At 40.4% G+C, this 27,431-nt stretch overlaps 2 protein-coding genes across 2 annotated transcripts in view; both read right to left on the bottom strand.

Annotated features, from left to right (window-relative positions):
- nkiras2 (NFKB inhibitor interacting Ras-like 2) overlaps positions 1-27,431 on the bottom strand; it is a 292,782-nt gene that overhangs the window by 93,654 nt on the left and 171,697 nt on the right. The gene's annotated exons all lie outside the window — the stretch shown is intronic.
- odad4 (outer dynein arm docking complex subunit 4) overlaps positions 3,252-27,431 on the bottom strand; it is a 53,648-nt gene continuing 29,468 nt past the window's right edge. The window contains exons 7-12 of the mRNA XM_028819602.2: positions 25,652-25,859; positions 24,230-24,316; positions 13,922-14,118; positions 13,579-13,679; positions 12,243-12,339; positions 3,252-3,521 (exon numbers count right to left, since the gene is read on the bottom strand). Of these exons, the coding sequence (XP_028675435.2) occupies positions 3,373-3,521; positions 12,243-12,339; positions 13,579-13,679; positions 13,922-14,118; positions 24,230-24,316; positions 25,652-25,859 (839 nt within the window). The 3' untranslated portion in view covers positions 3,252-3,372. The remainder of the gene's footprint in view (positions 3,522-12,242; positions 12,340-13,578; positions 13,680-13,921; positions 14,119-24,229; positions 24,317-25,651; positions 25,860-27,431) is intronic.

The following is a 27,431-nucleotide window of genomic DNA, read 5'->3' as shown; positions in this document are numbered from 1 at the left end:
TATACCAGCCAGCGGAGGCGCATTTTGGGACTATAAAATAAAATGTCTAATCCAGCGTTTCTCAACCTTTAAGTATTTGCGACCCGAGTTTCCATAACAGTTTTAATCGCGCCCCACCCCTAACGTTTTTTTGAAAGAAGCCCACTAATACCAATTTGTTCTTTTTTAATTAATGATATCTCATAGATGCATATTTTAGATAGATACTTTATTAATCCCAAGGGGAAATTCACAATTATTTAAGTTTATTATACCTACTTAACTTTTATCGACATTTATCTAACTCTATATTTATTTTTCTAGTATCAGAGTGTAGTTTAAGTTAATTTGTTTTGGTTTCAATAGATGTATTTTTCCTATTTTCGATTCTTGTTTTCTTTTTTTCACATCTTTGCGCTCCCCTAGGGGGGCCCGCCCCACAGTTTGAGAACCAATGGTAATCCATAATTGGTCAAAAATATGCACGTGGAGGAGACGGCTTTTGCGATTGGTTAAGCATAGATAGGCGGGCGCAAGTATGCTAATTTTGTCGGATCTCTCACCAGCGTTGAATCTATAATTTTCTCGTGTTTATTTTTATTTTAATATCCATCCATTTTCCAACCCGCTGAATCCAAACACATGGTCATGGGGGTCTGCTGGAGCCAATCCCAGCCAACACAGGGCACAAGGCAGGAACCAATCCCGGGCAGGGTCCCAACCCACCACAGGACACACACCCACACACCAAGCACACACTAGGGCAGGGGTGGGCAAATTCATTCCTGGAGGGCCGCAGTGGCTGCAGGTTTTTGTTCCAACCCAATTGCTTAATATGAAGCACTCATTGCTCTAGAAACATTTCTGCTTCATTTTAGTTATCTCCCTCGTTAAGATTATGAACCCTTATTGCTTATTTAAGTCTTAAACAGCTGCATTCTCGGTTTTTAATTGCTCCTTATTAGCAAAAAGATGCAAATGACAAAAGAAACCAGCAGTTATCCATTTTGCTTGTTACCCTTTACGCCTGTGTGTATTTATCGTGCACTATTTGGTTTAATTGAATACTTGGAAGGAAAGAGAAGAGAAAAAAGTGAAAGACTGTGAATTACCCATCCGTTTTACACTTCAAAGTATTTGGATGATATCCTTAAAATGGAAAAAAAAAATCTAGGATATGAGAATGACTTGACATAGCAGAGTTAAAGCACTAACAAGCCATGAAATGTAATTATTGGCAAGGATTGTTTTCTAATTAAGCAACTGGGTTGGAACAAAAACCCGCAGCCACTGCGGCCCTCCAGGAATGAATCTGCCCACCCCTGCACTAGGGCCAATTTTTAGAATCGCCAATCCACCTAACCTGCATGTCTTTGGACTGTGGGAGGAAACCGGAGCGCCTGGAGGAAACCCACGCAGACACGGGGAGAACATGCAAACTCCACGCAGGGAGGACCTGGGAAGCGAACCCAGGTCTGCATTCAAATTTTTCCTTCCATATTCTCAAAATGCGTACTAAATTAACTGGCTGTTTTAAATTGCCATCATTATGAGTTTGCCTCATTAGTTACAGTAACAGGCCAGGCAGCTGTCAAATAATAATTCTTTACATTTATATTGCACTTTTCTCACTACTCACACAGGGAGGACCCAGGAATCGAACCCACAATCTCCTTACTGCAAAGCAGCAGCACTACCACTGCACCAAAGCTCCCCTGATTTAGGTTAAGAAGGGTGGGTAGCATTTGGATTTGTTATTAGAGCATGAAGTTGGTGAAAATCCTTTGGATTAATTTTTTGTTGTTGTTCTTTATTTCGCCGTATACAATTTCTTGTATTAGGAATTTGTTATTTTTCGCATACTCCTTGGGGTCAGAGTGCAGGGTCAGCCATTGTACAGCACCCCTGGAGCAATTACAGGTTAAAGGTCTTGCTCAAGGGCCCAGCAGAGTAGGATCTCTTTTGGCAGTGACGGGGATTCAAACCGGCAACCTTCTGGATACCAGCCCAGATCCTTAGTCTCAGAGCCACCACTCCGCCCTAAATATGAGATACATTCTGGTAAATATTCCTTGCTGCGCACATATAAAAAGTTGGGGTTCAGAGCATCCAAAAAAAAACATTTATAGGATGATCGGGGTATCTGTCCTTTGGATAATACGTAAAAGCGAGGTCCTGGCTCTCAGTGGTTATTAAAGACCAGTAACGGCGCACCACACGTTACGCTTGACTTGATCATTTATAGTTTTCAAACTCTTTCTCTGTACGTTTAGCACTCGTTTGCTCAGAGGTTGATGCACTTGCTTCTTCCTGAGCAGCTCTTCTTCTCTCCACCCTAGCAGCCTGCTTCTTCTCTTCTTTCGCCGGCATCTTTTCACGTTAAAACTGATTAAGTCAGTGTTTGTATTGCAATTACTTAGTATGTTTTCCTTAATTTTTCACTTGATTTAAGATGTGAAGAGGTAGGGGAAGTGACGGTGAAGGTGGTAGGGAATGAGAACGGAGCCAGTACGCGTGTGCTGCACGGCTGCCCTGCTTGCCGCTGCTGAGAGTTGATTCTACAATAAAATAAAAATAAAAACAGGAATAACCTTGGAGGTCAATAATTACCCCGAAAGTGGCTAGTAGATGTCACGTAGTATATGTGTACCAAATTTTAGGTCATTAGTTCAAACGGTTTGCGAGCTACAGGTGATGTAAAATCCTGGACAGACAGACAGCCACGGTAGCGTATTGTATAAGAAGATAACTGGGTATCCTTCGTAAAGAGTAGGGTGTATCCCGATGTCCAGGCTAAACTTCCCTCCATAGCTTAGTCATTCTGGCCCCCTAATTATCCCCAGTCTCTAACTGGCTGTATCTCAGCACTGCACCACCTAATAAGGAGCTTGTGTTGTGTGTAGTGAGCATACTGACGCAAAAATGGCAGCCATCACATCATCCAGGTGGATGCTCCACATTAGTGCTGGCTGAAGTGGCTCTCCACTCATTGAAGTGCTTTAACTGCTGAGTAAACCACTACAGTATATAAATGTAAAGAATTATTATCAGTATAATACAGAATTGGTTTCTCTGCTTCCATGATGCTGCTACATTCTCTCATTTAACTAATGAGTTTTTCATTTTGGTGCTAGTTTATGATTTTTATGATCTCTGTCAAGTGTCTTCTGATAGCACATCCTGTAAGTAGTGTTGTATAAAAGTAAAACAGATCTCTGGATGGGACATCAGTCCTTGCAGGAATCAAAGTGAACACAAATCAGAGACATAGATCAAAAACTTGAATGTACAATTTATTTTATGTCAGTGTGACAAAATAGATGATACGGTCCCATGCTGCAGCTGTATGAGTAGCCTTCGGCGATAGATTGGTCTGTGTGTTCCAAGCCCACCTTACTCATCAGAGGATTGTGGGCTCTCCGGTGAATATGAGCTTTCTGCTGACTCTGGACTCTGCACCAATTCTGGGCTCTCCACCACCTCTGGGCTTTGCAAAGACTGCGGGCTCTCTGGTAATGGAGTAGCTGCTTTCTTTTCCTCCTCTAAAGAAAACAAAAAGTTAATTTATATGCAATTTAATACAAATATCAGTCTACCAGATAATAGGCTTCAGTAGGCCAAAGCAATAATACTTAAAGGTATGTCCACTTTTGTTCTTTAACAGATGTCTGGCTAATGTTCTTTTATTATTATGGATTTGCCATGAGGGTTTTTTTTATTAACACTATATCAGGATGGTAGCTCATAGTCATTTTGTATTTCCCCGCGAAAGCATGAAACTATCATGGAGAGGTTATGGCCACATTTTGTATTATGGTAATATTCAGATCAATTTATTTTGGACCTTTCATATTATTGCAATATTTAGATCAATTTATTTTGGAAAGGAATAGAATAGAATCAGTTAATTAGTCAAGAACGTTTACACTTACTGTGCAAAACAATTTACCTCGGGAGTTGTTTTCACTGACACTTAACACAATCTTTGTAAGAAAGCAATTAACACCACATAGTCTAGCACCATTTTAACACAATATGGGCTGTTAAAAATAGATCAAAGGCTAATAAGACTCATGGCTTAGGTAAAAATACTTCTTTTTTTATGCTGCGTTGTGTGTACCTTCAGGGCCCTGTAATGTTTTTCTGGAATTGAGGAATTGAAAGATTTGATGCTCAAGATGGGAAAAGCCAGCAATAATCTGTTTACGTGCTTTGTGGACCTGGAGTTATGCAGATCTTGGATTTTGGGTAAGTCACAGCCAAATTGTCTTTTCTGCTGACCAAGTGACACACTGAAGTATGGCCTGCTCCTCAGTATCAATTGTTCTAGGCCAAACAGTTGCAGAGGATGCAAGGAAGAACTCTGGGATTTTTATATAGCACTCTTCAACCAACTGCACATATGAGGCACTAACAGTAAATTGCTCAACCCTACCACATTTCTTAAATAAAGAGACATTACATTGAACACACATTACAGTTGAAGCAGTAAGTAAATCTCAATAACAGAAGTCGATTCACACTAACGGTGGGGAACATTTACATTAAAATTTATTTGCTTGGCAGACAATTTATCCAAAGCGACTTACAACAGAAAAGCAGACTTGATAACCACTACACTATGGAATCAGACAAGCACTTCAACTGCAGATACAAGATGATAGACCTTGGTGAAACAATTAGTAGGCCAAATATCAAATGGAGAGGTTGGACAAGGAGATGAATGAGAGCACACATTAGGCAGGAAACGTCAGCATCAAAAACCCAATACATAAACCAGAAATTAAAGTCAAGAAACACACAAAAAAAATCCTGACTCTCTAAATTGATTTGTGTTAGCTGCCATGCACAAGGTTGTTAAATTCAATCCAGAAGTTTCGGCACTTCTGATAGTGTGGCAGCTGCGTGACAAAAATGTATCACTACTCCCAGCCTCTGTGTATCACCAACAACATGGCCTTGTGCACAACAAAACATTTGAAATGTTAGTGGCCACAGTCGATAACAAATTAAAAAAAATGCGAAAACATCAACAAATTAATAATAAAAACTAACTGTTACCTTAAAATTAACATAAAATTGCAAAATTTGGGCACAATTGGAATCTGCTCATTCCAAAACCCCAAAGTCATAAAATATAGCATTACTAGGGGAAATATACTGTTTTGGACTCAACATTCGGTAATGACAGACAAAACCAGAGTTCACATGACCTGGGCCATTTGCAATATCTTCACTTATCAAAACTGTTCTGGCATAGGTGATTTATGTTGTTACCATGGCATACATGTAAACACAACTGCTGCATTCCATGCCATTACCAACTTATGTACAACTACACACAGATGGTGATCAACCACAGAACAGTGGATCCATGAGACAGCAGTACTAAACATTGAGCCATCATGTAGCCCTTGTATGACAGCCAATCAAAACGTTCTGAACTTTAAATTTAAAAAGGTATCCTATGGTACTGGTCTCATACATAACCAAAGATTTGCTCCTGAGCACCAAAATATGTGAATTACAAGTTTCTAGTGTATGTTTCTTGATCAAAATAAGTCATGTTGGAGGTGGAAAACTGCAAAATTAAATATTATGCTACCACTAAATTCCTAACTTTAGAGATGAATACACTTTAAGAGATTCATTTTCACCTGGTCAATGGGTACCAGAACTATTCCCTTCATATACCAAAATCAGAGTACCTTCTTGTGGTATAGGAATGAGGGAATGGATGCCACAATTTTCAATAGGTAGAAAGGGCAGAAATGCAATTTAAAAAACTGACATCCAGTCTCCCTCTTGAATGTGAGCTACAAGACTCTCAGTACACAACTAGCCTCGCCACCTGAAGGCTTTCATCAGACAGGTAATCCACCCAGGCCATCCATGTGAAATTCTAGAGTGTAGGATTGCAGACAGTCTCACCCTGACCAGGTATTCTGCCCATAATATCAACAAGCATCCCATTTTTGCAGTCCTGGTCAAACTTGGCCAAGAAAAATCTTTCAAGTCTGTGTTTTATGAACTCTCAAATGGTGCTTTGTGCATGCATTTGCCAGCCTGGTACTCTGGCAGACACTAACTCCTTCCCTGTCCTTTCCAAGATTAGCTAGACCAGTCCCATCTCACGTCATCTTTCTGCTTTCACCAAACACCTTAGGCAGAATCCAACGATCAGAGGGACTGCTGCACCAGGACCACAGAAATTAAAGAGCTAATATTTGCTCTGCATGGACAACATCGACATGTTTAGTACACCTCATCAAACAGTGACAGAATTTCTCCAGTCCTGCGGAGACTAAGGTTTTGGTTCAGGGGCATAGGTCAGCTGGGGGATGTCATAGGTAATACACTTCATACATTAGCATGTGTCATCTATCATCACCATCAAACCAGAAGTCATTAAGATGCTTGGTGTATGTTGAGGACTCGACCCTGAAGGCCTGGGAAGAGTAACTAGCACAGGTCAGACAAAAATCCTTTCCATGGAGCCCAGGGGTTCTCTCTCTTATAGGCAAAGCATTGGTGTTGTGCAATGACTTCCTGCAGTATATGGCCCAGGCATAGACCCAGTTCGCTGTGGTCTGCAGAGCCATCATGAGAGTATATAAGTCTGCAAAATGTACAGAGTACAAAGAGCCCCAGAAGGGTGGGAATGGAATACCAGGCACCCTCATCATTCCTCATCATACTGTTAGTCATTTTTGCCTGCAACTGCATCCACAGGACTTTGATGGACTAAACTAAAGACTCTGTGGGAAGGACGCTTGATGTCCTATTTTTCCCTCCTTCTTCCCTGGAAAATGCTCAGCTGGCACAGGGACAGCTCCAGCCCTTGATACCCGAACACTTTGTGGTTCTACCTGGCTTTTACAAAGGTTTTCTTTTTTAAGGAGTATCATCTGGAGAATTGTTAAAATGCACCCGTGGAAATCAAAGAGTATCCTCAAACTCATTACAGCCAAGGACAATATGTGGAACCTGTTTGAAAATGTGTTGCCAACACAATGCAGATCTTTTGAGAGAGACTAGCTTATAACAGACTTACCAACAGACATCAAAACCAGGCATGGATGGCTATCTGGGGTGGAGGACGAACCTTACCCCTGAGGACCTTCATGCATGCCTAGAATCTGTGAAAGTCCTGCTGGGCAACCTGGAACAGGAACTGGCAGATTGCAGGCCCAGAAGGAGCCTCTCAAACACTATGGCCTGTTTCCCAGCACCTACACACATACACACAAAATGCAAAACAACCCAGAAGTCTTGAAGGTTCATGCGCTGTGCTTTTGGGCTTGCCAAGAAGGTAGAGGATGTCAATCCAGGATTGCCGCAGGTTCATCCACAGCCAGCTTTGAGGCCACTCCATCTTGGACAACCTGGAGGAAGAAGAGGACGAAACGAACTCCCCCTCCCAGTCCCTTGCTTGAAGGTTGATCAATAAAGATCTGGGTATCTTTCTCCCTCAAACTCCGTCCACAACCCCACATCCCCACCCCAACCCCAACCTGTATGCACTCACCTGTAACTTTCTGGCATACTATATATAATATTTTATTTATTTATATATATGTACTATATATATATATATATATTTATTCTACTCGTATACAAAGTATAGGGAAAGTATTGGAATTCCTCCAAAAATTGCATTTTGATATTTTGATGTATCTTGACATTTTAGACCTCCTCTAGTCAGAAAATATCATTTTTGGAATTATGCCTGTGTGTCTGTCTGTCTGTGTCTGTGTGTGTGTGTGTATGTAAACACGATAACTTGAGTACACTTTCAGTTAGGTCAACCTAATTTTGCATGCAAGTATTAGATACAAAACATAGATTTGTATCAACTTTTGGGCTATTTCCACTAAACAGAAGTAATACTTTACCTTTTATTCATGCAGCTGCAGAGTCTGATTTATTCAAATTTACTTTTATAATAATTGTTCAATATATTATTAATTTGATTTGATTTGTTGTTGATGGTTCTTTAATGCACATAATATAAAAATATAATCCTTGTCTTGTGGTTTACTCCTCAAATATCCATCCCCATACCTGAGTATAGAGAAAGTCGAGAGAAGACCACTCCCGATTTTTTTCCTTCCAAACGTGGTATTGTGCATGTCTGCCAACACATTTAAATTTGATCTCATCTGCCCATTGAACACTGTCACACAAGAGCTGTGGAACATCTAGGCTGGTTTTTGCCAACTTGAGATAGACATGCAGCAGTGTTTCTTTTGGAACGCAGTGGTTTCCTCCACTGTGTCCTCCCATGAACATTTTTTGTTTTCATTGTTTTTCTTGTACTTTAAGAAAATCCCTCAGTTTCTTCATGGTTACCCTAGGGTTCTTTTTTACCTACTTCAGCACTGCATTTTGCAATCTTCCTGTGATCTCTTACAGGGACTTCTACTGCTAGGGAAAGCAGTAACCCTACTGAATTTCCTCCACTGATAATTTGTTTTACCATGGATTGATGAACACCCAGTATCCTGTTCCACTATTCCTACACTTCAAAGTCCTGTCATATTTCCACATGAACAGATCTTTCAGAAGAGCAGACTATGGCAACAGCCAGGCTCTCTGTGTCTTTTTTTATAATGCAGGACACCTCTAAGCCTGACTCCAGTTAGTTTTTGGAGCTTTTGCTATCTGCCTAGAAGGTCATAGACTTGACAGTGAATGTTTAAACAGTGTGTTCACTTTTGACTAGAAGAACTGCAATCAATTTAAGAAGATTGTATTTGTTTATTACAGTGACCTGACCACAGTGTTATGAGGAATTAATGCAGAAAGCCAGGGAATTCCAAAGGGAACACGCTTATTCTTGCAACTGTATTTGTGTATGTGCATGTATTCTATATAAAACACTTTTTATGCCCTTTTTGATGGGGAAATGTTTAGAGGGGACCACCTGCATATAAGGTAATGGCCATTTACACCTTCACCAGCCTGTAAAAACACATTTTAGAACAACATATTGAGGGAGTCAGTTTGGAAACAGCTGTGCTACATATACACACATATACACACACACATATATATAGTATATAGTATATTTATATACTGTATATATATACTGTATATATATATATATATATATATATATATATATATATATATATATACACATATATATATATATATATATATATATATATATATATATATATATATAATATATACATACACAGGGAGATTCACTCAAAGAGGCCCTGAATATTATGTAATAACTCTCGCTAGGATGAAGCAATCTGAACGTAACAACATGCAATGTGCTCCTCAGTATATAGAGCTTCAAACAAGCTGGGATGCCCCTGCATCAGAGCGACGAGGTAGGCGCCAGACAGCCGTCACAACGTTTAACCTCCATTTGCAACTTCTGGGTGCTCACCGTCCATACCCCTTCACTCAGTCACTCGACTTCTCATCAGGATGGTGGTGTACAGTATTTAGCGGCGCATCTTCATGGTGCGAACCTATTGGGTCACCAATTTGTTTAAGCGATGTCAGAATCAACTGGATGATCAAGAGTTAATGGAAAGTTACTTCCAGCAGATGGAGCAACTTGTCACACATCGACAATAAGCATGGCAGAAATTGAGTCCTTCTTCAGCAACAGGGTCGTTTCAAAGGGGCTTTGGGCACCATGGTTGCCGGATCTGACACCACCAGACTTCCTCCTTTGGGGTCTGCTCTAAGGAAAAGTCTATCGAACAAGCCTCCACTGTGGGAGATTTGAAGGAAAACATCAAACGTGAAATTGCTGCTATTCCCCCCTCCCCGAGACGCTTGCTGATGTGTTCAAGAACATGGAGCACCGTGTCGAAATGTGTCTGGCAGAAAAACAGATACCACTTCTTCCAGCATGCAATCAATTACTCGTAAGTCAAGGTATAGAGTGGATTTTTTGGATCAGATTGCTTCATCCTAACGGGAGTTACAACAGAATATCTTTTTTGTGTGAGTCTCCCTGTATGTATGTGTGATAATGCTACAATAAATAATATATTTTATCATTTAAATTGGATTATAAATGATTGGATCAAGTGGATCTGAGAATGTTATGTTATAGTAACTAAAAGTAACAGATCATTGAAATATATAAAGTGACATTGCTCTTTCTAATGTAATAATTCTCAGAAAAGTCTGAAAATTAAATGGTGTGAATTCTGTATTTCAACTGAATCAGAGCTCTTTCAGTGCAAATCCTGCATCTATTACTTTATACAAGCTGGGATGATAAAACCATCAGTGCAATTATTATGTGTCTAAATTGATAACATTTTTAAAATAAATGATACTTCTCTGTATATTAATGTACAAATCAGGCTTCAATGATTTGTAAATTACACGCATGCAAAATGTGAACAACTTGCAAAAGTTGGTCATCATGAAGAGTTGTAATTACTGTAAATTTGGTTTGGTATTTACAGATTTTTTCTGGAACTGTCAAATAGCTTGCATGAATAACTTAATAATGGCCATCAGCAAATAACTGATTTAGTGCATCCACCTTAATAAAAGGCAAAGTGTCTGTCTGTGTGTCTGTCCTGCTGCTATGTCTCTGCTATATGCCATTTGGTAAGGGATTCAAAAAAGCAGTGCTAAGGTTTGTTATGCGTCACCTGTTGGAATAAAAGATGCAATGCATTTTATTACTACATGCATTAAAAAATACATTCCAATAGACGGTACACTGCAAACGTTAACACTGAATACATCCATCAGAGAGTAACTGCTGGACAGACAGAAATCAGCTTATCCACCTTAATGAAAGGACAAGTGTCTATGTATCTGTGCATCCATGCAGTTGCTTGAGTTAGAAACAAAAATTAAAAAAAAAAGTTTAAACATGTAGAAGACAGTTAAAGAATCATAAATAAATCATAAATGATGATCAAAATACCAAATAAGGGTCTAAATTTGCCTTATCGGCCTATTCTGTTGTCTGACATTATATCAGGGGTGTCCAGCTCCGGTCCTGGTGGGCTGCAGTGGCTGCAGGTTTTCATTCTAACCCTTTTTCCTAATCAGTGATCAGTTTTCGCTGCTAATTAACTCCTTTTCCCTTCATTTTAATATCCCTGTTTTTAAGGATTCAGTCCTCTGATTTGATTTGTTTCTTCATTAAATGGCAGCCAAACAGAAATGAGATGTGAAAGCAGCCAATAGATGACCATCTAAACTGGAACGTCAAACTCCAGCCAGTTTCACTCCAACCAGTTTCTTAATGAGAAGCCAATTCTTGCTGTTAATTAAAGCCATTACTGAATATCCTGACTTGCTGCTGCTCTCAGCAGACTATTGATTTTCTATTTTTCCCAAGACCACCGTCAAGATGTTTAGGTGACCTGAGCAGACCAACATGACCGAGACCTTCACCTTTCTTTATTTTCAGGTGAGCTAGTCATGTGGTGGCTTGTTTTGTGTCTCATTATTGATTTGGAAGCTCATTAAGGAAAAAGAAACAACTAAGGGGTCTGAGTCACATCATTTAAAACTAAGGCCAAACAAGTGAATCAGAAGCAAAAATGGCTCACTAATTAAGAAGAGAGAATGAAAACCTGCAGCCCACCAGGACCAGAGTTGGACACCCCTGCATTATATGCTGGCAATAGCAACGTGGCAACAACTTTCTTGGTTCAACTCTGATCAAATGAACAAAGAAGGTTTATAGCTATAATGTTAATGACTGATAACCTTGCATGGTGGGCAATGGAGGAGTGACAAAAACGATAAATCACATATATCAGGAAACCAAAGTCCAAGCACGACTAGGCTAGTGTCATTAAAGTGGTCAGTTTGATAAGCAACACCGAGAGGAATTGGTGAAAATGGATATCTCTGTCTGAAGAGGTAAAGGTATCAGTTGGGTATTAATATACCAGACCAAATAACCAACCCATGTATCAAATAAAAAACAAGAGGTCTACATTGATGACTTAGATGTCAACCCGTCTTAGATGGGTAGTACAGCTAACTAGGTAATACATGTTCTGAAAGCATCTTCCATTTTTAGAATTTGTAAATTTAGCCAGCCATGGTGAACTGTCTTATGAGGGCTTCTGTGCTACCAGGTGGAGTTGATGCATTTCAGGAGTTACACATCTTCAAGTTAAAATGATACTCTTCATCCTACCTGTCATCAGGGTGTCAGATGGGATATTTTCTGGAATCTTTCTTATCATTTCTCCTATATCTGTAAACTCCTGAAGTCCCTGGTTTATGCTGAGCATTCTTTATATTACCTTTAACATGAGAGCTGTCCTTCTGAGTGTCCGCTTCTTCTGTAACCTCCTCAGGAGAATGTGCCTCACGGATTTGTTTTTGAACATCTTCAAGTGCCTGTATTTTGATACACATTTAATGAATAATATTTTTATGTATCCACCCATCCCTATGAGTATCTGATTCTCCTTAGTCCAATGCAACCTAAGCCAATAGCATCAAGTTAATGGCAGGAACTGAAACTGAATGAAACAACAATCCAATAACTCCCACTCCCACAGATTAATCCATAATGATTACATTGTAAAAGCTCACATTTAAACTATTGCAGTTTACAATGATCTTTTGATACATAAAGGTTGCCTCTTAGGTTCTTTAATGACTGTATTAAAATGGATGAGCTGAGTCATTTATATGTATGGTGACACAGCAGCACTGAATTCAGCTCTGCTGTGTCACAGATCCATCATTGTGGGTTTCAACCCAGCAGCCAGTCCTTTTCTGTGTGGAGTTTGAATGATTTCTATTTGTCTAGGTGGGTTTTCCTTGTTTTGCTGCTTTGGTTTTCCATCCTTATCCCTGAAGTTGTGCAGATTAGGTCCCCAGACAGGTATTCTCATTTGAGAATCACATCTGGCCCCATAAGACTAGAGCCAAGGGGTTACTTACTTTTCCCACAGACAGAATTGGCATATTTGTTTATTTCTAATTGAAAACATTACTGTAATTTTTCCAATTACATCACCTTTATTTATAGATTGTGGCAGACGGCTGGCAGCTTATCCCGGCCGGGATGCCCCTGAAATGGAAGGATGAGGGAAGGCAGCTTTGTCAGGACACTGACTCCCCCAAAATGCTAGATGGCAGCTCCCCTGGAGTGTAGGGGTGCCCCGGAAGTGCAGCCTGACTTAGGTCAATTATCACCTGGAGCACTTCCGGGTGGGCTATAAGAAGCAGCCACTACTCAGGGCGAGAGTTGGGAGGAGGAGAAGAAGAAGAGAGTAGTGTGCTTTTTGTCTTGGTGATTGTGTTTGTGCTTTTGCGGGACTGTGTTAGGGCTGAGGAACACGGGGAAGACATGGTCCCCAGCTGAAGAAAAATAAACCTTTCTTTTACTTTTACGTGTGCCTCCGTGTCTATCTGTATCGGGACGGGTGCCAATATAGCGCCTTTATCACAACATTAACTACAAAAGAAGAAAACATTTCATGGGGTGTATTTACTTTTCCACATGACTCTATATGTATGTTTTCATCTGTCTGTTTTTTGAACCTGATGAGATGTGATGTCACTAACATTAGGTAGATGGCAGGAAACCTCCTTTAATTTTACACGGTCTAATTTCCAGTCACTTACAATATGGATAGCTTCTTTGGTTGCTTCATCCTTCAGAACTTCTGCCTTCTCCAGAGCCTTCTTAAAAAGTGTAACCGCAGTGTCATAGTCTCCAAGTTTCACTGCAGGAACCATGAAAGCAGAAGAAGAAGGATTTTTTTTAATTTGGGAAAATGAGCAAAGAAGAGAGACTTGACAAATTTAAGAAATTATGTATTGTTTTGAAATATCCATTTACTGGTCATTCTAATGTTTGCATCTTATCAAACGTCTGTCGAGCACATTAACTAGCAGAAGTTAGTTTGTTTTAGATGTTATGAGAACTAGCAGGTTCTAACTGAGGACGAAGTAGTGAACAGCTCACCCTCTGATTGAGCCATCAGCACATTGGCATGAAGTTGCCACTCTATGTTGTCCGCCTCCAGAGCGAATGCTAGAGACTTCTCTCCATAGCTACGGGCCTTCACATTCTGATTCAGTTCCAGGTAGCAACGACCAATCTCATGGAATAGCCAGGTCTTCTCCAGGCTTGACTTGGTGAGAGGAATCTTCTCTTCCCACCTAATGAGGGAAATGATCAAGAAATGTCAGCCCTAAAATTGGCAGGAAATCCTGTAAGTGAAACATTCAATGGTAAATCAAAGACTAGGGCCTTTATAATACAAAGAGCTTAAAAGTGGGAGGGGTGTGTTCAAATGCACCAGGTGTCAGTAATATTTCATTTCAATTCCTCCTGTGTGGCTGGGATTGGCTCCAGCAGACCCCCATGACCCTGTAGTTAGGATATAGCAGGTTTGATAATGGATGGATGGAATTCCTCCTGTGTTACACTGACAGGCCATCAATATTTTAATTCTGTCTACTGGTTCAGATTTATAAAGCTTGCGTATGCACAGAAAAGAGGCCTCCAAAAGTCGGGATTTATAAAAGAAAACTTGATGGGAAATCTTGTGTATATTTATGGCAACTCTGACCCATCCATAAAGAAACATTTCTGAGAAAAAATGATGACACCTTTGATCAAGTAGGGAAGAGCAATCAAACCAGCAAAATAGCAACTCACAAGTTTAATCTCTATATATGTAAAATCCAACGTCCGTCTGTCTGTCTGTCTGTCTGTCCATTTTTCACGGGAGAACTACTTAATGGATTTAGATCTGTTTTTTCTCTATAATTTGCTTGAACATTACGATTGATTTGATGACTTTTCTCAACGCGCTAAGAATCATAGTTCGCTTGCAGTACCGATTTATTTGCGCAAATCCGAGAGAGACACTGAGGGCAGGGGTGCGTGGCCCTCCTCACTCTCGTGCTGGCCTCGGGGTGTATCTTGCATTCGCTTAGCTAGCGAACTACTTAATGGATTTAGATTGGTGTTATTATAATGTGTGTTGACATTTTACACCTCAAAAGTGATGAACATGACACACAAATTGTCGTTAATTCCCTGATAAGATTGCCAATGCAGCGTATTTGTACTGAGGAATTTTTTTTTTCATTACTTTATATTGGCTACCTGTTTTCACTTCTAAGGATGAGAAACCAAAGTGTAGTAAAAACATGGATATGATTCACTCCCTGGGTACAGAAAACTCCAAATCTCACATCCTGGGGCCTATTCATAGTCTAATGGTTTGACACAATATGGCCCTGCTTGAAGATATGCAAACAGTCACATCCGAAAGAAAACAAACCTTTAGGGAATGTAAGGATTTTTTTCTTTTTTTTTTTGCCCATGATGATGATGACTGGCTTCGGAGCCAATTTAGACTTTCAAGTGCCATTGTCTTGGAACTTTGTGCTGAGTGGGCCCATACTGTCTGAAAGTATGAAATCGGGGTCTACCTGTTCAGGCAACTACCAGAGGGGAATTATCAGTAAATAATAATAATAAACACGAATGCAGCATTCGCTAGGAATAACACTTTGGTGAAATTCGCTGATCAGCACTAGTCGGGAATATCTCAGCCAAGTTTCTTCTCCATCATGGCTACTGTGCTTGAAGGCACAGCAACTGGTGAGGCACGACATTCAGTTTCCATAAGATTTGGTTGCACATGCCAACATTAAAGGCCATTTGCAGAAGTGTCCGGTGTTCCTAAAGTAATTGTGGGAATTGACGGCACTCATATTGGAATAAGGGCACCTAGCAAGAATGACGCTGCTTTTGTTAACTGAAAACAGTGACATTCCATTAATACACATGTCATCTGCGATGAAAGATGACACTGACAATTGTCCATGGCTCAGTAGGCAAAGCAGTGTTGATCAGATGACTTGCTGAAGGTACTGTATGTGATGGCTGGCTTGTTGGTAAGATAACTGGCTGAACCCTTTGTGTTTCGTATGGCCTGAACTATTCACCATTACATGTGCCAGGTGATCTTGGCTACCCATTGAGAGACTGGCACCTTACATCACTCGTCTCCACACTTTGCTCTTGCCATCACTCTGATGCAGGTTCACCTTTGTCATGTCTGTCCGCAAGACCTTTTTCCAGAATTCTGCAGGCTCTTTTTAGTCGCTTTTCACAAATTGTAATCTGCCACCCTATTGTTTTGGCTAACTAGTGGTTTGAATCTTGCAGTGTGGCCTCTGTATTTCTGTTCATGGAGTCTTTGGCAGATAGCCATCTGTGACACACACACACACACATTGGCCCCCTGAAGACTGTTTCTGATCTGTCAGACAGGAGTTAGGGGGTTTTTCTTTACCATAGTGAGGATTCTTCTGTCTTCAACAGTGGAGGTCTTCCTTGGCCTACCAGTCCCTGTGTAATTACTGAGCTTTCCAGTGTGGTTTTTCTCCTTAGTGATTTTCCAGACAGTTGATTTTGGTCATTCTAAGGTTTTCCCGATGTCTCCAATGGTTTTACTTTTGTTTTTCAGCCTCATAATGGCTGCTTTGACTTTCATTGTCACAGCTCTTGTCCTCATGTTGAGCAATGGTAACTACAGACTTCAAAGGGTAGAGGCAAGACGAGGTATCTTATAAACTTTAGTAGGAACAGTCTATATTAAATGGCAAGGGACTTTGACCTCATTCTTTTTGTTGGTCGTATTTTTCTTTGTCTTTAAGCCTTTCTTTTGTTGATGTTTACTTGCTGAGCTGACCGTTCTTCGTGGGCTACCGCCGTGTATTGTGTGTCTTTAATTTTCTGTGACAGTAATACTGTCTTGTACGGCTCTATTCAATAAGGGCATGCACAAAAAGGCGAACTTCAAAAGGGCGACCTCAATTGAGCGTGGCAAATAAAGGCGTTCATAGATAATTTAGTTCAAATTGCTCTGGAATATGTGAAGAGCAACAAAGGTGCAGATCTTTATTTATGCACGCCTTTATTCGCTGCGCCCAATTGAGGTCGCCCTTTTGAGGCGCGCCCTTATTGAAGGATACCGTCTTGTACGTCCGCTGGCTTGTACGTCTGTAATATACCTTTAATTTTCTCTGGCGGTAATACAGGCGTGCACGTCAGTAATATGCCTTTAATCTCCTCTGACAGTAATACTGGCTTGTATGTGGCTGTAATATGCATCACTGTATTGTGTACCTTTAATTTCCTCTCGCAGTAATACTGGTTTGTATTTCCGTAAAATGCCTCTAACTTTCTCTGACAGTAATAAGACACCCACACATGGACACCTGGATGCACATAGGGATTTTATATATATAGATATATATATATATATATATATATATATATATATATATATATATATATATATATATATATAATCCAACATCTGTCTGTATGTATGTCTGTCACTTTTCACGAGAGAACTACTTAACGGATTTAGATCAGGCTTTTTTCTAGAATTTGCTTGAACATTCCGGTTGATTTTGCGACTTCTGTAATTGCACTATGTATCATATTTCACTTGCGGTACTGATTTATGTGCGCGAATCCAAGAGAGACGCAGGGGGCGGGGCCCTCTTCTCTCACGTGCCAGGCTCAGGGTGTGTACCTTACCTCCGCTTAGCTAGCGAACAAGAGAACTACTTAACGGGTTTAGATGAGGTTTTTTTTCTATAATTTGCTTGATCATTCTGGTTGATTTTGCAACCTCTCTCATCGCACTAAGAATCATAGTTCGCTTGCGGCACCAATTTATTTGTGCAAATCCGAGACAGATGCTGCAGGCCGAGGGTAGGACCCTCCTTACTCACGTGCCAGCCTCCTTTTCAGTCGCTGTACCTGTCGCCATGTGTTGGAGTGGACCTTGACTCTGCTTGGCTAGTGATACCTGTTTGTTTATTGATTTTTAAAGTTTTTCCTGTTTCATTACTACATGGGCAGAGCCATAGGGGACAGCTAATATATAATAATTTACACCTATATGGTGCACTCCTTCCTAGAAATCTGTATTTAAAAGCCATCTTTCTATATGAGGCAAGCCGTTCCAAATAATGGTACAATCCTCAGCATTTAAATGTCACCTTCTCTATTGAGTGTCTGGACTTTTGCTTCTTTATATAAGGTAATCCCCTCTAAACAGAGCAGACTTCCAGATCTGAAAAGCCACTTCTCTATGCAGAGCGTCTGCATTTAAATGCCACCGCCCTTTTGTACGGTGACCCATTCTCAACACCTGAAGGCAACTTTTCTTCATGCTTTGTGACCCTCCGTAATGCTTCCCTCTTTATCAAAACACAACCTTTCCGAGCAGAATGACCCTCTCTAGATAGTGCAGTCTTCTGCTTTGAAATCGCTCTTATCGGTACAGAGAAATCAGCATAATCCGGTGTATTTAAATGCCACTACTTCACATTGGATGACCATCTCTTAATGGAACAGCTCTTTGTATTTAAATAAGCTAATCATAAGTGAACAGTTCTCTCTGTTTAGTGAAGCCCTTTACTTTTAAAGGCCACCTTTGTAGAACGGGCAGCTCTCTGCCTTTTAGCAACACTTCTATGTGCACAATGACTGCATTTAAATGCCACCTTTGCATAAGGCAGCCCTCTGTGCTTAAATGCCACCTTCCTATATGAGGTGACCCTCTCAAAATATCTCATCTCTCAGCTTTTACAGAACACTTCTGCATTTTTGCCACGTGCTAAATTCAAGTGACCCCTCTACATAGAGCAACTGCAGCCCTTATGGACGGATATGCTTGAGTGAAGTCCTCAACATTTAAATGTCACCATTCTGAATAAAGAGATCCTCTCTAAATAGCACAGTCCCTTCCATTTTAATGAAAATGATCGATGAAGAGAAATTTTCTATACAGTGCAGTCCTCAGCATTTAAATGTTGTTTCTTTATATTAGGCAATTCAACTTTATTATCCCAAAGGGGAATTTGTTTGCAGCAGGAAATTACAAAAACATACATTGTTTCAGAGATTCCAATGGGTAAGACACAGCATTTGACAACCAATGTGACTGCTTAAACCCACACTCAAGATTAGTACAAAGAACAATAAAACAATAATACGATAAAAATAAATAAAACAATAATACAGAATTTAACCTTTACCTTTAAAATGCTTATAGTTCTAGGAATAAAAGAGTTCTGAAGCCTGATACCCTTTACCTTTGGAAACCCAAGTCTGCAGCCCGATGGTAAGAGCTGGAATTTAGAGAAAAGAGGATGGCGTCGGTCTGACAGAACTGAGTTGGCTTTCTTTCTGACCTGTTTGCAATACATTTCAGTGATAGAGGTCTGCTGTGAACCAATAATTTTACTGCTGATTTTTATAATGTTGTTAAGATGGTTTATATTCTTATTGCTCTGTGGTCATAAAAGATCCCAGGGTGTCCTTCATAAAGAGCAGTGTGTATTCCAATGTCCTGGCTAAACTGCCCACCATGGCCCCTTGATCATTCCCTGTCTCTAGTTGGCTATCTCTTTCACCCCTTCACCACCTAATAGCTCATGTGTGGTGAGCATACTGAAGCAAACATGGCTGCCGTCACATCATCCAGGTGGGTGCTACTCATTAGCGGTGGCTGACTAAAGCACTTTGAGTAGGGAGAAAAGCACTATATAAATATATAGAATTAGTATTATTAATCTGCAGTGCCACTGCAAAGTGTCTGAAGACTCAGAGATTTCAGCTTTTGATTTCTAATAAATTTGCAAACCTGTCCGTAAATGTGTTTTAACTTTGTCATCATGGATTATGGAGTGTGGATTGATGGGTAAAACTGGCAGTTGTATCCATTTAAAATTTTATCCACAACACAATAAAAGCGTGCAGAATGCGGAGGGGTCTGAATACTTTCTGAATCCACTGTATGGTAGCCCTCTGTGTTTTTAAAGCCCCTTTTCTATATTTGACAAATATTTCTAAATAGTGCAGCTGTTTTTATTTAAACACCACTCGTCTATGCAGATCGACTCCATTCCCTATGGCAAGGCTGTCTCTTAATAGCAGAGTCAGTCAGTCATTGTCCAACCCGCTATATCCTAACACAGGGTCACGGGGGTCTGCTGGAGCCAATCCCAGCCAGCACAGAGCGCAAGGCAGGAACAAACCCTGGGCAGGGCGCCAGCCCACCGCAGGGCAAACACACACACTAGGGACAATTTAGGATCATCAATGCACCTAACCTGCATGTCTTTGGACTGTGGGAGGAAACCCACGCAGACACGGGGAGAACATGCAAACTCCACGCAGGGAGGACCTGGGAAGTGAACTCAGGTCTCCTTACTGTGAGGCTGCAGCACTACCACCGCGCCACCGTGCTGCCCCTTAATAGCAGAGTCCTCTGTTTTAACCACATACCACTTCTCTATGGGGAGCGACTGCATTTAAAAGCCAGCTGCCAATACACCAAGCTGCTCTCTTAATAGTGCAGCTTTCAACATTTGAACATCACTTTTGTATGTGGAGTGACACATCCCAACAGTGCACCCTCCGCCTTTAAACAGTGCCCTTCTTTGCAGAGCAACTGCATTCACATGCCATGTCCTTATTTATAGGGATCCCCCATAAACAGCATATAAACGCCTTCTCCGTGTGCACAGCCACCCTCTCTGGTGCAGTCGTCTTCATTTAACTGCCACCTCTCTCTGTATTTTTGTCCTCAGCACTTAAACAATGCTTATTTGGGCAAAACAGTCCTTTCTGTGTGTCACAACACTGTTGTTTCATTGCCTTATTTTTGTATTTTTGACTCCATGAATTCTTTTAAAAAACAACTCAAAACTCATCTGTTCAGGAAGGCTTTTAGCTCTATTTGACTTTATTACCCTTCTCTCAGTTTACTTCTCTGTCAAGATGCTAATGTAACCTGTGTGTGTGTGTGCTAGACCATCAATTATGTTGTCTGTTTCTTTTTTTTTTTTTTTTTCAGAATTCACTGTCTTAATCTTCTTTATTTATTTATCCGGTTTGTACAATGCTATATACTGTATACGCTGCCGTTCTTTATTATATTCTGTAAGTGCCTTGAGCATGGGAAAGGCACTATATAAATAAAATGTATTATTATTATTATTATTATTATTATTATTATTAGACAGTCTCAATATACCGTTCAACCTTCTTTTATAAATGCCCCCCTGCCAGTGCCAAGTGACCCTCTCTAAACAGTGCATTTGAGTCGAAACCCCTTGTTTCAAATCTGAATGTGCCAATATTGAAACTAGTGACTTTAAAGTTCTTTTCAGAGCACCCACTTTACTTTTTTCTGTCAAATTTTTGGTCTTTAGTGCCCCCTCTGTTCTCATTATTCAAAATTCAACCTGAAGACACACATTTCACTAACGGCATTCAAAAGTTGACATTTTCATCCTGAATAGGATACTCTTATCCTGACCTAAATCTGTCATTGGCTGCCTCTGCACTGGTGTGGAAAATCTTCAATTTTTGAATTACAGACCGTTTATATTAAATTTTAATTTGTTCCAGTTGGTTTCTTTTCCAATTAGTTTATGACCTGGGAACTGAAAAAAAGTAGATGCTACAGAACCCATTTTAATGTATTTAGATCCTGGGAACGAACACATGGACGCCGCAAGACTGAGAATTACAGAATTAGTGTGCAGCGTGAGAAAGGAAGAAGTGAGGAGGAGCTTCAAAGATCAAACACTTTGATCAGTGTTATTCGTCATCAGGACAAGATAGCCAATCAAATGCGTGTAAAGTCACATGTCCTAAAACCCCATGTGTGCTTTTTGACATAAATATAACTCGTCCAAAGGACTCAGGCTGACAACAGAAGGGAGATGACACAGAAAGTGACATCTGAGATTGAGAGACGTGAAGCCATCTGATTTGGATGTCAGAAAAAATAACGCCAACCGCAAAACCAAAGGCCGCCCAGGACAACATCCACCCCTTGGCACTCCTGACTTTCAGTAAGCTTCTCTAAGACTGTTTATATCAGGACTTTGCTATTTTATTTTCTATTATATTTTCTTATATTTGGTATTCTTATACTTTAATAAATGCAATACTGCTTTTATATTTTCTATACTTTGTTTTTTATCAAGAGTGAATGAAATAATTAAAGAGCACCAAGTGTGAGTTCGATGGCTGCTTTCTTACCCACAGGTTTGGTTTATCAAGCATATTGAAGTCGCTCCTCAGTAATTAGAACAACGGTGGTAAAAGCAGGACATGGTTTGGTTAGTAAGTGGCATAAAACCAAAAGAGGGGCGCTTTTCTGTGTGTTGTGATGACGCCTGCGTGTTTGTTAGGGCTGGCAGAAGTGAAACCCTGTATAGCGTATCTTGGCACCACTCGAGACTTTGTCTAGATAGAACTGCTGTTTGTATGTGTGCATATCTGTGTGTGTGTTAATCTTTAAGGGCGAGAGTAGATGAACCAAAAAATGGTCCTGGTAAGTCTCACAAAGTTCACAATAATATACAGGGAGATTCACTTGGAAGAGGCCCCAAATATTCTGTAATAACTCTCACTAGGACAAAGCAATCTGAACGAAACAGTATATGGAGCTTCAATCAAGCTGGGATGCCCCTGCGTCGGAGCGATGAGGTAAGCGCCAGACAGCCAACGTGATGTTTAACCTCCGTTTGCAACTTCTGGGTGCACACCGCCCGTACCCCTTCACTCAGTCACTCGACTTCTCATCAGGATGGTGGTGTACAGTACTGAGCAGCGTGTCTTCATGGTGCAAACCTATTAGGTCACCAGTTCGTTTAAGCGATGTTAGAATCAACTGGATGATCATGAATTAATGGAAGGTTACTTCCAGCAAGATGGAGCAACGTGTCACACATTGGCAAGGAGCCTGGCACAAATTGAGTCCTTCTTTGGCAACAGGGCCATTTCAAAGGGGCTTTGGCCACCCCGTTTGCCGATCTGACACCACCAGACTTTTACCTTTGGGGTCCACTCAAAGGAAAAGTCTATCGGAACAAGCCTCGCACTGAGGAAGATTTGAAGGAAAACATTCAACGTGAAATTGCTGCTATTCCCCCCTCCCTGAGATGCTTCCCGATACATTCAGGAACCTGGAGAGCCGCATCAAAATGTGTCTGGCAGAAAATGGAAACCACTTCTTCCAGCATCGCATGTAATGCAATTGATTACACGTACGTCAAGGTATATAGCATATTTTTTTTGGTTCAGATTGCTTCATCCTAATGGGAGTTACAACAGAATATTCGGGGCCTCTTTTGAGTGAATCTCCCTGTACAATTACAGTGCCATTTTTGCTTTTATTCTCTATTTTGTATTTTCTTTAAATGTATATGTATGTTTTGCGAAGGACCAGCCGGTGCCCCTGCCAGGATAGATCCTGCTTCATTGCCCGGCCAGGAGGCTTTGATTAAAGAAGGTCAGCAAGGTAGCGGCGATATTCCCCTTCTGTGCCAAGACATGGCAGCTACACCGGGGCTGGCATTCCAGCAAGCATGTAGCGACATTGGTCAGGCTTGGACACCTGGAAGGACAGGACAGAAGGTGACTGCCTGCTATTGGCAGAATGTCCCCCTGTGCACTGTGTTTCGGCATCCCATCTGGTAAGCACTGCTATGGAAGGGGGACCACCAAGAGTAGCTGGTCGGATATTAATGGCACAGGGACGACTGTTGTGGCCTTGGCTGATTCGGAAGTGCTTCCTGGATAAAATCTATTGAGTACAAGAAGTTCTCCCAAGTCCAAAGTTTAAAAGAGCCCTTCACTTAGCCCAGGGGGTTGAGATGGACAACACTCGCCTAGGTGGAGTGGAGGAGAACAGAGCAAATAAAATGAAGGACTGAAGTGTTTGCTGTGCTGTTAGGTGTTGGGACCCTTTACAGCAGTGTAGGGAAGAAACCTACGAAAGGTACACTTTTAATTAAAGAAAAACTGTTTTGAACCCAGGACCGTGTCTGTAATAGTTGTGTCTGTGGTTTTGGAGCATGTGTTGCCCCCTGCAGGCCACTACAGATAGACTAACAGATTCTTATCACCCAGAAATTGTCTTTTCCTAAACTCTTACAGCCTCACAAGATGCTTGAATGTCTTTCAGTGACAAACAGTAGGATGTTGCAGTATCGTGGGTATTGTTTTCTACAATCTTGAATCCTAAGCTGCATTATTTCATAATAGATGGCAGCAGAGGCATACTAAGAGAGTGTTAATCAGAGATCGATTCTGGGCTTTAAACTGTATATCATCTTCTTTACCATGGTGTCTCACTGGCATACACTGGGGACTTTGTATAATAGCATAAGGGAAAAATCACTGTACATATAATAGAAGGTGCACACTTACACTTCAATGGCTCGTGGGAATTTGCCAATTCTTGCATACACACGACCAATGTTGTCAAGTGCCCGGGATTTGGCATCCATAAGATTGCTGTTTAAGAATGAAATAAAAGCATAAATGAATTAGTAAACTCAAATTTCACTTTTTCATTTCAGATTCCACCTTATCTTATACTGTATATAAACATCTATGTGTGGAAGTGTGTGTATCTGTCCGGCCAGGAAGTGAGAGGTGGACTCGGGGTGAGGGCTCCGCCGCCGAGGAAACAGAAAACTCGCTTAACCACTAATGACACAAGCGACGACAGCAAAACGAAACCTCAGAAGAAAGACAAACTCGCTTAGCCGCTAATACACAAGCGATGCGAGCACGTCAGTAAAACAAATCCTCCTAGGAGAGAGATGCCCAGAGTAGTTCCTTTCAATTACCTGACATCTCTACATTTCAGTTTTTTTTCTGACGATTTCAATAGTTTCTAGGACTCTGGGCTTTTTACACCACGGGCTTACACAGCTAGTTAACCATATAAGCTCTGATAGGATGTGCCTATCCAGACCTCGGTGGTAAAACTTGACTTTTCCACTTAGACCTTTCTCAGCTTGTAAATTTGGCAGTAAATTTCTGGGAAATGAAGATGGAGAAAATGAACTCGACAGTATTCCTGGTCAAGTTTTTTATTCATGTGAATCTAGGACCTCATTTTATGATCAAACCTGTACAATTACTGGGTCAAAAATGCAAAATGTTGCAGTTTTATGTTGGGAGAACTCAAGGAGTAAGCCAATCATCAAGACATGGGTGTCAACGTATTTAATTTTGGAAGTGTCAGTAGCTTGAGATCTAATAACTGTGATAATAATGAACCTTATTAGCTTGCTGTACTGTATATGCAACCTGAAATTGTGTGCCTTTCTTTATATCCTTACAGCTTTTTATTATGGCTAATTCTGATTTTCAGTATTTCATCCCTAGTTGTGCTCCTATCTCCAGAGTGACTTTATGATCCATCAACACTGTGCAAAAGTGAATTTGTCTGAAAAATAGTAATAGCAGCACTTACACTGCGCATGCGTGTCATACCCACTGCTTTACGTTTAGGCAAAACATAAAAACAGATGTACAGAAGTGGTTGTTTATTTTTCACAGATGGTGGACCTTTCAACATCCACTCACCCTTGACTTGCTGAATGCTGTAGACCCAGTAAATGAACAAAATTCACAAATGAACAAAATGTACTTCCTGAAGTGGTTAACCAGGCACTGTGTTAACACATGTGAGATACTGGCAACTCTGAAGGCTCCGGTGTCACATTCTCAGCTGCCTACATTACAATATGTTAATCGTCATTCACGACTTTCTATTCTCAACTAACGTTGACAAGTCAAAGAAGACAATTCTTTTGGTTTTTTTTTTTCTTTCCTCACTTTTGCTTGGCGATTTCCAGGTCCTTCTCATGGCTCTGAAGGGCTCCATCCATATCGCCCATCTCAATCTGAGCATTTCCAATACAGCTGTACAGATTTCCAATCACTTCTTGCTTGTTGGGCACTTCCTTATCGGTCCACCCTTGGACGGTCTTCAATACCTGCCGGGCCTTCTTACTCACAGCTTCTGATTTATTGAGTGCCAGATCTGGTCAAGAAAACAGGGTCAACATTTATAACAAATGGAGCTCAAAATGCTTTACAGGACGTCAAAGAGAAGGAAAAAACAATAAGATTAGAGAAGAATATTAATGAATAAATCTATACGATCTTATAAAACAGATATATAACTAGTAGAATAGTAAGTCCTTATATACTACTAGCCATCCCCTGTGGCTTCGCCTGCATAGCAGTGAAACAGGACAGACTTCAAAAATCAATAAACAAACAGGTGTCATTAGCTATGTCATTGACATAGTAAACTTGTCATTAGATATGGGGGTCTTCCCAGACTGTCTTAAGACTGCTGTAGTTACACCCCTACTCAAGAAAAATTATCTTGACTCCTCTGCTTTTAAAAATTTTAGACCTATCTCTAACTTGCCTTTCTTATGTAAAATTCTAGAGAAGGCAGTCATTATGCAGCTAAATGATCACTTGAATAAACATGCTATTCTTGATAAGTTTCAGTCGGGTTTCAGAACAAATCACAGTACAGAAATTGCACTTGTTAAAGTAGTGAATGACTTGTGGGTAAATGCAGACAGAGGCCGTTTATCTGTTCTCATCCTCTTAGATTTGAGTGCTGCATATGATACCATTGATCACAATATTCTTAGAAATCATCTTAGTCAACGGGTGGGCCTCTCTGGCCGTGTCTTAAATTGTTTTGAATCCTACCTGGCAGGTGAAAACTCTTTGTTAGTTGTGGTAATTATACTTCAATGACACATGATATTCTATATGGTGTTCTACAAGGCTCTATCCTGGGTCTGCTGCTCTTTTTGATTTACATGCTTCCATTAGGTCAGATTATCTCGGGGCATAACGTGAGCTACCACAGCTATGCTGATGACACGTAACTGTACTTATCAATAGCACCTGATGACCCCGACTCTGTTGATTCATTGACACAATGTCTTACTTGTGTTTCTGAATGGATGAGTAGTAATTTTCTCAAACTAAATAAACAGAAAACTGAAAGTTTAGCGATTGGCAAATAATGGGTATAATGAGGTTATTAGAAATAAACTTGATGCATTAGGATTAAAAGTCAAGACGAAGGTAAAGAATTTAGGGGTAACTATTGACTGTGACCTGAATTTTAAATCGCATATTAATCAGATCACTAGGACAGCATTTTTTCACTTAAGAAATATAGAAAAAGTTTGACCTCTTATATCATTGAAAGATGCTGAGAAATTAGTTCACGCTTTTGTTTTCAGTTGACTAGATTACTGTAACGCACTTCTCTCAGGACCACCCAAAAAAGACATCAATCGATTGCAACGAGTGCAGAATGCAGCTGCTAGAATCTTAACTAGGAAAAGAAAATCCGAGCACATTTCTCCAGTTTTGATGTCACTACACTGGTTACCTGTGTCATTTAGAATTGACTTTAAAATACTGCTTATGGTTTATAAAGCCTTAAATAATCTTGCTCCATCTTATATTTTGGAATACCTGACACCTTATACTCCAAATCATAACCTTAGATCTTCAAATGAGGGTCTGCTTAGAATTCCAAGAGCTAAACTTAAAAGAAGTGGTGAGGCGGCTT

Source organism: Erpetoichthys calabaricus, chromosome 14, assembly GCF_900747795.2.
Source record: "Erpetoichthys calabaricus chromosome 14, fErpCal1.3, whole genome shotgun sequence".
Taxonomy (NCBI): Eukaryota; Metazoa; Chordata; class Cladistia; order Polypteriformes; family Polypteridae; genus Erpetoichthys; species Erpetoichthys calabaricus.
This window is presented reverse-complemented; position numbering and strand designations above follow the sequence as displayed.